Genomic DNA, 12,045 nt, shown 5'->3' on the forward strand with positions numbered 1-12,045 from the left:
AAGTAGACCTGTATTACTATGTACTTCCCTCTTATGACCACATTTGCTGCATCCCAAAGGTTCTGGATTATTGTATTTTCATTTGCTTCCATGTATTTTTTAATTTCTTTAATGTTCTAGTTAACCAATTCATTCTTTAGTAGGATGTTCTTTAATCTCATGTATTTGTGGTCTTCCCAAATTTTTTCTTGTGGTTAACTTCAAGTTTCATAGTGTCATGTCATGGTCTGAAAATATGCATGGTATGATCTCAATCTTTTTGTACTTGTTCACAGCTGCTTTATGACTCAGTATGTGATCTACTCTGGAGAAGGTTCCATGTGTATTCTGCTTTGGAATGAAATGTTGAATATATCTGTTAAGTCCATCTAGTCCAATGTATCATTCAAAGCCATTATTTCCTTGTTGATTTTATGCTTAGATTATCTGTCCATTGCTATAAGTGGGGTGTTAAAGTCCCCTACTATTATTGTATTATTATCAATGGTTTCTTTATGTTTGTTATTAATGGATTTCTATATTTGGGTGTTCCCAAGTTGGGGGCATAAATATTTACAGTTGTTAGATCTTCTTTTTGGATAGACCCCTTTATTATGATAGAGTTCCCTTCTACATCTCTTGTTACAGTCTTTGGTTTAACATCTAGTTTGTCTGATACAAGTATGGCTATGTTGGCTTTCTTTTGACGTCCATTAGCATGAAAGGACCCAATAAAAACAAGCTGCCACAGAAACGGAGAGCATCTTGTCTAGGCTGCCTTGCATATGTCAAGTGAAATATGTATACCTGATGCATGAAGCTCTGACACATCCACTCTGCCATTATAACTCATAAATGGCAAAGTTAGTCCCAGGTCTCTCTGACTGAAGTAAGGATTAGAGGTATCACACAGCTGAAAATTTGAGAATCAAGATTATAGAATACTGACCATGCTAGAAAAAGTCATACAGAATTATGTTAGTCCTGTGAATCTTCAATTGTCTGGATGCATTCATACAGATTGACTCCTCCAGAGTCAGGGCCCTCAATGGCATAGACACACACTGAGATCTACAGACTTGCATGAAAAGTCAGCAGTGTTTGGGGTGGCTGGCTGCTAATGGGCACTATCCAGCTCTGTCCAGTATGCCTCTGGTAATGTTTCATAGCTACTAGGAAAATAAAGTCTAGTTTCATACGGAGAGTGGGACTGCTACATTGCATCCCATCATATGGCCCATAGGCAATGGATGTCCAGTATTATCCAAGAAGGGAGAAATTGTTGCTTAGAGTGTGTAAAGCTTATGTGTTATGTTTTATCTTTCCCACATAAAACAGGATTAAAAATACCTGCAACAGAACATTACTAGAGGAGGTTCGGGAGATGGAAAGTAACAGAGTTCAAGAACTTAATCCTACAATGTTTAAAATGAGGTGAGACTGTTTTCTTTATCCTGATTTTTGTTAAAAACCTGTTCTCCTGTTTCATTTTTTAAAATATTTATTTATTTATTCCAGAGAGAGAAAGTGAGTGAGCAAGCATGTGCAAGTGGGGGGAGGGTAGAAGGAGAGAATCCCCAAGCAGAACACCCCACCCCCTGCTGAGCATGGAGCCCAATGCTAGACTTGATCCCACAATCCATGAGATCATGACCTTGGCCAAGATCAAGAGTCAGATGCTTCATCAACTAAGCCACCTAGGCACCCCTGTTCTCCTTGTTCCTCCCACTTTTCCTTCCCAGGTACTTCCATATTTTCCATGATTTCCTCAAGCTTATTAGGTGCATATCAAACAGGTATCTTGAACTTCATATCCCCACAGGCCCCTATTCTGTCACACTAGCTTCCCCTAAGGTCCTCCTTTCAGTGGATGGCAAGTTCATTATTCCAGTTTCTCAGACCAGAAATCTTGAGGTCATTCTCATTTCCTCTTTCTACTATCCCACACCCATTGTGTCAGAAAACTCTATTGCTCTTACCTCAAAGTAAACTGAGAATTAGATCACTGCTAACAATCTATACTATCTTGCCCTAGTCCAGCCCATATCATCTTTCTTCTGGATTATTTCAGTAGCCTCTAAACAGATATCCCACTGCTATCTATATTAAAAAAAAAAAAAAAAAGTCAGCAGAACTTTAAAAAAAATTGTTTCATTTTACCCCACATGTTTTTTTTTAAAAAATATTTTATTTATTCATGAGAGACAGAGAGAGACAGAGAGAGAGAGAGGCAGAGACACAAGCAGAGGGAGACGCAGGCTCCATGCAGGGAGGCTGTTGCGGGACTCAATCCCGGGACTCCAGGATCATGCCCTGGGCTGAAGGCAGGCACTAAACCTCTGAGCCACTCAGGGATCCCCTACCCCACATGTTTTTAAAGAAAACTTTGCCCTTTTCACAACCTTCCTTGCTAACTTTATTTTAACTTCTAGTAATTGGTGGACAGACATCCAGATATCTGTGTTGGGCCAGAGAATCTGCTAATTTCTGCCACTTTCCCCTGCAGATTCTTGCAAATAGGTTTAGACATGCAAGGGAAAGAAGCTCCTCTCTCTGCATCCTCCCTACTAGATGAAGCTGTGGCTACAGGAAGTCAGGAGAGTGCACTGAAGGAGAAAAGGACCAGGGCTTCTTTTGGAATTGCTCCCTTTCTCCCACTGCCTGGGAAGAAGACAACATGTTACAGTGTTGGCTTTCACAGTTGCTGCCTTGTTCCCACTGGTCTTGATCTGATGGCCTTGAGAGAAGAACAGGCCAATTGCTAGAAAATAATGTGTATTAACATTTTTAATCTCTATACCCGAACTATCTCCAGGGAGAGATCAGTACCAATTGTTTGCCATAACCTGGGTATTATTCTGAGTGAAAGTGCCATGCTCCTTCTCAGTAACAACAGACTTCTATTTCAGACACTTATATGAAGCCTGGCATATCCTGGGGTTTTAAGTGGGCTCTCCCTGGATCTGGAATATTTATACAGGAATTATAAGGCAAAGAATCAGTCTTTAACTATGTTGAATGCCTACTATATTTGGAGTACTTTGTTAACCATGAAGGAAAGGGTCAAAAGCAATGGATAGTATGACCTGGGTAAAGAGATCCAAAGGTACTCTTTTGTTTTTAATTTAGGAAGAAGTAAAATTGGAAGTATGGGCAAATCTAAATTAAATGAATGGGGTGATTAGTTAACATCCACATATTTAGTACCTATTGAGTACTCAGCACTGACAGTACCAAGTGTTAGCAATGATGAAGAACAATTGTAACTCTTGAATAATCAGTCTGAACAACTGGCCATTTCTAATCAGTTTAAAGAAATGCTTATCCCCATGACCCAACAATTCCATTTCTAGGTATCTATCCAAAAGACTTTAAAATATGTTTCCACACATCCAGTTACATGATGTTAAAAGATTCCCTGGTCAGTACAACCCAAAGAAGACCTTACCAAGATATATTATAATGAAACTGTCAAAAATCAAAAACAATCTTGAAAGCAACAAAAGAAAAGAAACTAACCACACACAAAAGAATGCTATGAACAGATTTCTCAGAACAAACCTCATGGGCCAAGAAAGGGTAAGATGCTATATTAAAAATGCTGAAGGGAAAACAACGACCAACCATGAATACAGTATCCAACAAAGCTAGAATTGAAAGTTTTTCAGACCAACAAAAACTAAAGAAGTTCATCACCACTGACCTGCCCTTATAAGAAATGTTAAAGAGACTTCTTTAAACTGAAATGAAAGGGCACTCATCAGTAACAGAGAAATGTGAAAGTATAAATCTCATTGGTAAAGGTAAATACATAATAAAATTCAGCATAATCTAATATTGTAAAGGTGGTGGATAAATTACTAATTAATATGAAGGTTAAAAGACAAAAGTTGTAAAAATAACTATAGTTGCAATCATTTGTAAATAGATACACAAGACAAAAAATGTAAATTATGACATCGAAAACAAAGAGTGGTAAGGAGGGTAAAAATGCAGACCTTTAGCATTCATTTGGATTTAAGTTGTTATCAACTTAAAATAAACCTAAAAATATAAGCAGTAGGGGTACTTGGGTGGTTCAGCAGTTGAGCATCTGCCTTCAGCTCAGGTCGTGATCCCAGAGTTCTGGGATCGAGTTCCGCATCGGGCTCCCCATAGGAAGCCTATTTCTCCCTCTACCTATGTCTCTACTTCTCTCTGTGTGTCTCTCATGAATAAATAAATAAAATATTTTTTAAATATATAAATAATTTTATGTAACCTTCATGGTAACTGCAGAGCAAAAACCTATAGTAAACACACACACACATAAATAAATAAATAGAAAGGAATCTAAACATACCACTAGAGAAAATCATCCAATCACAAAGAAACAGAATAAGAAATGAAAGAACAAAGGAATTACTGAACAGGCAAACACAATGGCAATAAGTACACCTAGGCATATCTTGTTTTGTGCTTTTCTTTACGGCACTTCACAAATAGTGCTTTCTCGTTTCCTCCCTTTTCTTTTCTTTTTTAGAAATTGAAGGTTTGTGTCATACTGTATCTACAAGTCTGTTGGTATCATTTTTCCAACAACATTTGCTCATTTCATATCTCTGTCACAATTTGGCAATTTGGTAAACTTTTTCATTATTATGTTTTTATGGTGATCTGTGAACAGTGATTGTGACTTGCTAAAAGTTCAGGTGACGGTGAGCATACATTAAAAATCTATTATTTTTAATTAAGATATGTATGGTTTTTTTAGACATAATGCGATGACATACTTAAGAGACACTATAGTATAGTGTAATCATAACTTTTATTAAAGAATTAGGGGGAGAAAAAGAACAAATTAAGCCTCAAGTTAGCAGAAGGAAGGAAATAACTAAGATCAGAGCAGAAATAGATACTAAAACAGTAGAAAAGATCAATTAACAGCTGTATTTAAAAAAAATAGACAAAGTAAACACTTTTGGTTAGACTAATGAAAAAAAAAAGAGAGAGAACTCAAATCAGAAATGAAAGAGGAGACATTACAACCAATACCACAGATAAACAAAGGATCATAAAGCACTACTCTGAACAATTATACACCAACAATTGGACAATCTAGAAGATATGGATAAATTCTGAGAAACACATAAATCTACCAAGATGAATCATGAAGAAATAGAAAATATGAACAGACCAACTACCAGTATGAAAATTGAATAAGCAATCCAAAACCTCCCAACAAACAAAAGCCCAGGACCATGGCTTTACTGGTGAATTCTATCAAATGTTTAAAGAAGAATTAATACCAATCCTTATCAAACTCACTCAAAAAATAGAACACTTCTAAACTCATTTTACAAGGTCAACACTGCTTTGATACAAAACCAGATAAGGGTAGTATAAGAAATGAAAATTATAGGCCAATATCCCTGATGAACATACATGCAGAAATCCTCAACAAAATATTAGCAAACCAAATTCAACAATAACTAAAAAGGATCATACACCACAGGCAGGTAGGATTCATTTCAGGGATGTAATAATGGTCCAACATCCACAATCAATGCCATACATCGCATTAGCAAAATGAAGAATAAAAATTATATGATTATCTCAACAGATATGGAAAAAGCACTTGACAAAATTCAACATCCTTTCAAATGATAAAAACTCAATAAATTGGGTGTAAGGAGAATGTACCTCAACAGAATAAAGGTTATATATGACAAGCTCACAGGTAACATCATACTCAACAGTGAAAATCTGAAACCTTTTCCCCCAAGATTAGGAGCAAGATAAGGAAGCCCATTATCACTGCTTTTATTCAATATAATATTGTATGTCCTAACCAGAGCAATTAAGCCAAAAAAAAAAAAAAAAAGGGGGGGGGGGATTCACTCAAATTGGAAAGGAAGAAGTAGAACTTATTATTTGCAGATGACATATTACACACAGAAAACCATAATGTCTCCATCAAAAAACTGTTGGAACTAATAAATGAATTCAGTAAAGGCATAGGATACAAAATCAATATACGAAAAAAAATGGGTTGTGTCTGATTCAGTTGTATCTGAAAGGGAAATTAAGAAAATAATCCCATTCACAATTGCACTGAAAAAAGTTACTGCATAAAATAATTATATAAGAGTACCTAAGAAAAATTTAACCAAGTAGGTAAAGAACTATACACTGAAAACTATAAGACACTGGTGAAAGAAACTGAAGATAATACAGCAAATGGAAAACTGTTCTGTGCTTATGGATTGGAAGAATTAATATTGTTAAAATGTCCACACCACTAAAAGCAAACTACAGATTCAATACAATCCTTATCAAAATACCAATGGCATTTTTCACAGAATTAGAACAATCCAAAATTTGTATGGTATGACAAAAAACCCTGAAGAGCCAAAGCAATCTTGAAAAAGAAAAAGCTACAGGCATCACACTCCCTGATTTCAAATTATGTTTCAAAGCTATAATAATCAAAACACTATGATATGGCATAAAAATATATAGATCAATAAAAAATAATAGAGAATCCAGAAGTAACTCACACATAGATGGTCAATTAGTTACAACAAAGGCACCAGAAATATATAACATTTTCTTTAATAAATGGTGTTGGGAAACCTGGACAACCATATGCAAAATAATAAAATGGGACCACTGTCTTCCACCACACACAAAAACTAACTCGAAATGGATTAAAGATTGGATGTAAGGCCTGCAACCATAAAACTCCTAGAAGGAAACGTAGGGGGTAAGTTCGTTGATATTGGTCTTAGTGATGATTTTTTGGATTTGACAGCAAAAGCAAAGGCAACAACAAAAACAAAAATAAACAAGTAGGACTATGTCAAACTAAAAACCTCCTGCAGAGCAAAGGAAACCATCAACAAAATGAAAAAGCAACCTACAGAATGGAAGAAGATATTTGCAAATCATATCTGATAAAGGGGGAATATCCAAAATATATAAAGAACTCCTACAACTCAATATGGTAAAAAACCAAATGTTCCATTTAAAAAATGATCAGAAGATCTGAGATGTTTTCCAAAGACATAGGGATGACCAACAGGTACATGGAAAGGTGTTCAACATCACTAATCATCAGGGAAATAAAAATCAAAACCACACTAATATATCACTTCACACCTGTTAGAACAGCTATTACCAAAAAGGCAAGAAATAAAGGATGTTGCCAAGGATGTGGAAAAAAGGAAACCTTTGTGCGGTTGTTAGGAATGAAAATTGACATAGCCACTATGGAAAACAGTATGTAGTTTTCTAAAAATTAATTAGAAATGCTGAAGGAAACAAAACCACTATGTTAAAGAGATATCTGCACCCCCATGTTCACTGCAGCATTATTTACAATAGCCAAGATATGAAAACAGCTTAAATGTCCATCAGTGGATGAATGGATACAGAAAATGTATATGTGTGTATATATTTATATATATATATATATATATATATATATATATATATATATATATATTATGGAATACTAATCAAACATAATAAACAAGGAAATCCTTCCATTAGTGACAACATAAATGGACCCTGTGGGCATTATGTTAAATGAAATAAACCACATAGAGAAAGACAAATACTGTATGATTTCGCTTATATGTGGAATCTAAACAAAACAAAACACCAAACTCATAGATACAGAGACCAGACTAGTGGTTGCCAGAGCTAGGGATGGGATGGGGTGAAATTGGTGAAGGATGTCAAAGATGAAAACTACCAGTTATAATTAAGTCATAAGGATGTAATGTACAGCATGGTGACTATAGTTAATAGTACCGCATTATAGATTTTAAAATATTAAGACAGTAGAACTTAATTCTCATCACCAGAAAAAAATATTATACTATGTGTGGTGATGGGTGCTAACTAGATTAGTGGTGATCATTTTGTATACACACATACACACACACACAATCATTATTTTGTACACTTGAAACTAATGTTATAAGTCAATTTTATCTCAATTTTTTAAAAAATGAAGAAAATCTGAACAGACCAAAACAAGTAAGAAAATTTAATCAGTAATGAAAAACCTCCCACAAATTAAAGTCCAGAACCAGATAGCTTCACTGGTGAAATCTACTGAACATTTACCAGTCCGTCTCAAACTTCCAAAAAACAGAAATGGAAGGAGCACTTTCAAACTCCTTTTACCAAGCCATCATGACTCCGATACCAAAGCCAGGTAATGATACTACAAGAAAATATCCCTGTTGAATATAAATGCAAAAATTCTCAAAAAATACTATCTAATCTAAATTCAATAGCACATTAAAATGACCACACAATCATTATCAAGTGGAATGTACTCAGGAATGCAAAAATGGTTCAACATCCACAAACCAACAATGTGACATACCACATTACCAGAATGAAAGACAAAAATCATGATGATTTCAATATATGCAGAAAAAGCATTTGACAAAATTCATTCTTTCATGATAAAAATTTTCAACAAACTGGGTACAGAAAAAACATGCCTCAACATAATAAAGGCCATATATGACAAACCCACATGTAATATCACACTGCATGGTAAAAGGTTGAAAGCTTTTCCTTTAAAATCACCAAAAGGCAAAGGTGCCCACTCTCACAACTCCTATTCAACACTGTCCTAAAAGTCCTAAACAAAGCAATTAGGCAAGGGAAAAGAAAAAGGAATGCAAACTGGAAAGGAAGAGGTAAAATAGTGTCTGCTGATGATGCGATCTTGTAGATAGAAAATCCTTGGGATCCCTGGTTGGCTCAGCAGTTTAGCACCTGCCTTTGGCCCAGGGCGTGATCCTGGGGTCCTGAGATTGAGTCCCACATCGGGTTCCTTGCATGGAGCCTGCTTCTCCCTCTATGTCTATGCCTCTCTCTCTCTGTGGCGCTCATGAATAAATAAATAAAGTCCTAAAAAAAAAAGACCAAAAAAGAAAAGAAAATCCTTAAGACTCCACCAAAAAACTGTTAGACCTAATAAATTAAGGAAAGTTTTAAGATACAAAATCAACATGCAAAAATCAGTTGCATTCCTATACACTAACAATGAACTATCTGAAAGGAAATAAAGAAGATAATCCTATTTATAATAGCATCAAAACCAATAAAATACCTAGGAATAAACTTAACCAAGGAAGTGAAAGACCTATACAACAAAAACTATAATACATTGATGAAAGATATTAAAGAGAACACAAATAAATGGAAAGATATCCTGCATTCATGGATCAGAAGAGTCAATGTTAAAATGTGCATACCACCCAATGCCATCTATAGATTCAATGTACTCCCTATCAAAATTCTAATGTCAGTTTTCACAGAAATAGGAAAAAAATCCTAAAATTTATATGGAATCACAAAACACCCCACAGAACCAAAGCAATCTGGAAGAAGAAAAAAGCTGGAGGCATCACAATTTCTGATTTCAAACTGTTATGAAGCTATCATAATAAAGTAAATTATTATTATTATAAGTATTATTGTATATTGCTATAGCAGTCAAAACAATATGCTACTGGTACAAAAAACAGATCTGGGAGATTGATTCATAGGTAAATAGCTTTGTTAAAATTCATTACTCTGTACTTTTAAGATCTATCCATTTATCACATGCAAAATGAACCTCAATAATAAAGAAACCAAACCAAAAATATAAACACAATGTAAATGTACAAAAAGAAAGCTCATGTAACAAAGGACTAACATCCCAAATAGATAAATTATTTCCAGAAATCAGCAAGACCACACCCAAGCAATAGAAAAATAGGCAAAGTAGGGATGTCTGGGTGGCTCAGTGGTTGAGCGTCTGCCTTCGGCTCAGGTCATGATCCTGGAGTCCCAGGATCGAGTTCCACGTCGGGCTCTCTGCATGGAGCCTGCTTCTCCCCCTGCCTATGTCTCTGCCTCTTTCTCTGTGTGTCTCTCATGAATAAATAAATAAAATCCTAAAAAAAAAAAAAAAAAAAGAAAGAAAAAGAAAAAGAAAAATAGGCAAAGTATAAACAGTTCACAGAAAAAGAAATACTAAAGATTCTTAAACATATGAAAAGATTCTCAACTTCACTTACAGTAAGAAGTGAAAAATGCTAAGTACACAGAATATTTTTCATCATCTATCATTGTTGGCCACTCTTGGTTGGTGAAAATATGAGAAAGGAAAGAATTATGATAGTTAATTTGGCAGTATGTATCAGAAATACATTTGCATTTGGCCTTTGACTCAGTAATTTCATTTCTGGGAATGTACCGCCCCCCTACATCCCCCAAATACTCACATATGTCCCAGTGTTAGGGACAGCAGCTGTATTTGGAACAGCAAACATTTAGGAATAACCATATCTGTGTGGTACATTCACATGCTTAAAACACTCTCTAGCTGTGAAAAGGAGTCAGGAAGCTCTCTATGAACTGAGATGCCAGTGGTTCCAGGATGTATTAATAGAAAAAGTCAAATGTCAAGCGCTGTGTACAATATGCATCCTTTGGTGTAAAAGGGGAGGTATAATAATATATGAACGCTTTTTCTTATAAAATAGCTAAGAAACCACTATGAATGATTACCAGTAAGGAAAAGAGGAAAACAGGAAGATGGGAAAAGACAGTAGAATAATTATTATCTATTTTCTCTTTAAAAATTTAACCAGGTAAATGCTTTATCTGTGACAAATTTAACAGAGATAGGAAGGGAAGGAGCAGGAGAGAGAAAGAGAGAGGAGAGAATGCAAATGAGTAAGTGGATTCTGAAAAGCCCAGAGCCAAATGTTCTTCAGCTCCTAGATATACAAGCAAAAGTAAAATCCTACTCTGAGTCAACTACTTTGGAAATTTCAACCTTTTTTATGATTAATTTTTAAAAATCTCATTCAGAACATTATCGAGAGGTCACTTTCATTCTAGAGTGGAATTCAGAGGGGCAAGTCAATAGCCAACTATTCCAAAGGCCCCTCCATTGTGTGATAACCTTTGAGCTACACCACCCCAATAGATGCTACTTCAGGCAGCTCTTAGAAACTTTCTTCTGAGCCATGAAAGGGAAGCTGGCTCTAGAGAAGGCCCTCTTCCCACAGGAGGCATGGTATAGGTGCTTGTTGAAAGAAGCTGCAATTTGTTACACAGGCTTAGAGCCCCTCAAATCTCTAGAAATACCAGGATACATGACAAATGCCAAAACAGCAAAAGACTCTTATGGTTTGGTGACATCTCAGAAGCGAGAAGACAGAGAAATTTAGGCTGCATGGGTATTTTGCTTTTATCCCATTTTTCAGGCTTATAGAGAAAAAAGAAACTATGGACTTCCCTAATTACACTGCTATATTTACACACAATGACCTCACTCTTTGGAATTTAGAAAGTATTGAACTTGGGGCTTCCAGTGTGGTCCCACAAAAAGCCTTGGGATCTAGAGAAGCAACCTCTCATGCCTAGAGCTGATCCTTGCTGATACGCGTTGTTCAGAGTCTTGAACCAGGAAGTTGTGACAAAGATTTTTAAAATACACACCATAAAATCTGTAAGGTGCTCTGGGAGGCCAGAAGACTGACAGGACATGCATCATTCCTTTCGATTACTGGGGAGAGTCAGGAGAGCTGTATATAAGAAATGCTCACAAGTAAAACCCCTATTTCAGAAGCACCTTGCTGAGTGTCTGGATAATATAAATTTTTTACTTTAGATATATGAACACTCTCTAAAATACGAGGAAGACTCTTTTCTTTTACTTTGTAATGTTATTTCCCCCAATAAAGTTCTTTGAAATCTGTTCCAATTAACTAAAGCGAGGCTATGATTGATTTACCCACAGGGTGGAGGCAAAAAATGTCCAAATGTCCCTAGCCAGCCAACCACACAAGATTGTCTTCCGGCATGAATCTGTTGACCAAAGCACCCCATGTAAGTAACCTGCCCTAATGTAGGCCACAAGCAGAGACTACAGACATGAAGGATGAGTCATTAAATGTCAGGTGCTTCTTGAGATTAGGCCAAGTGAAATGAGCCAGACACAAAACAAGTACTGTATGACTCCACTGATATGAGGTACTTAGAGTAATCAAATTCATAGAG

At 35.8% G+C, this 12,045-nt stretch overlaps 1 protein-coding gene across 6 annotated transcripts in view; it reads left to right on the forward strand.

Moving 5' to 3' along the window:
• Positions 1-12,045, forward strand: part of LOC140615799 (phospholipid-transporting ATPase IB-like) — a 178,673-nt gene that overhangs the window by 160,520 nt on the left and 6,108 nt on the right. For all 6 annotated transcript variants that reach the window (XM_072795717.1, XM_072795721.1, XM_072795718.1 and 3 more), the window contains 2 exons: positions 1,318-1,413; positions 11,786-11,874. In XM_072795717.1, the coding sequence (XP_072651818.1) occupies positions 1,318-1,413; positions 11,786-11,874 (185 nt within the window). The remainder of the gene's footprint in view (positions 1-1,317; positions 1,414-11,785; positions 11,875-12,045) is intronic.

The sequence above is a fragment of the Canis lupus genome, chromosome 24 (assembly GCF_048164855.1).
Source record: "Canis lupus baileyi chromosome 24, mCanLup2.hap1, whole genome shotgun sequence".
Classification (NCBI taxonomy): Eukaryota; Metazoa; Chordata; class Mammalia; order Carnivora; family Canidae; genus Canis; species Canis lupus.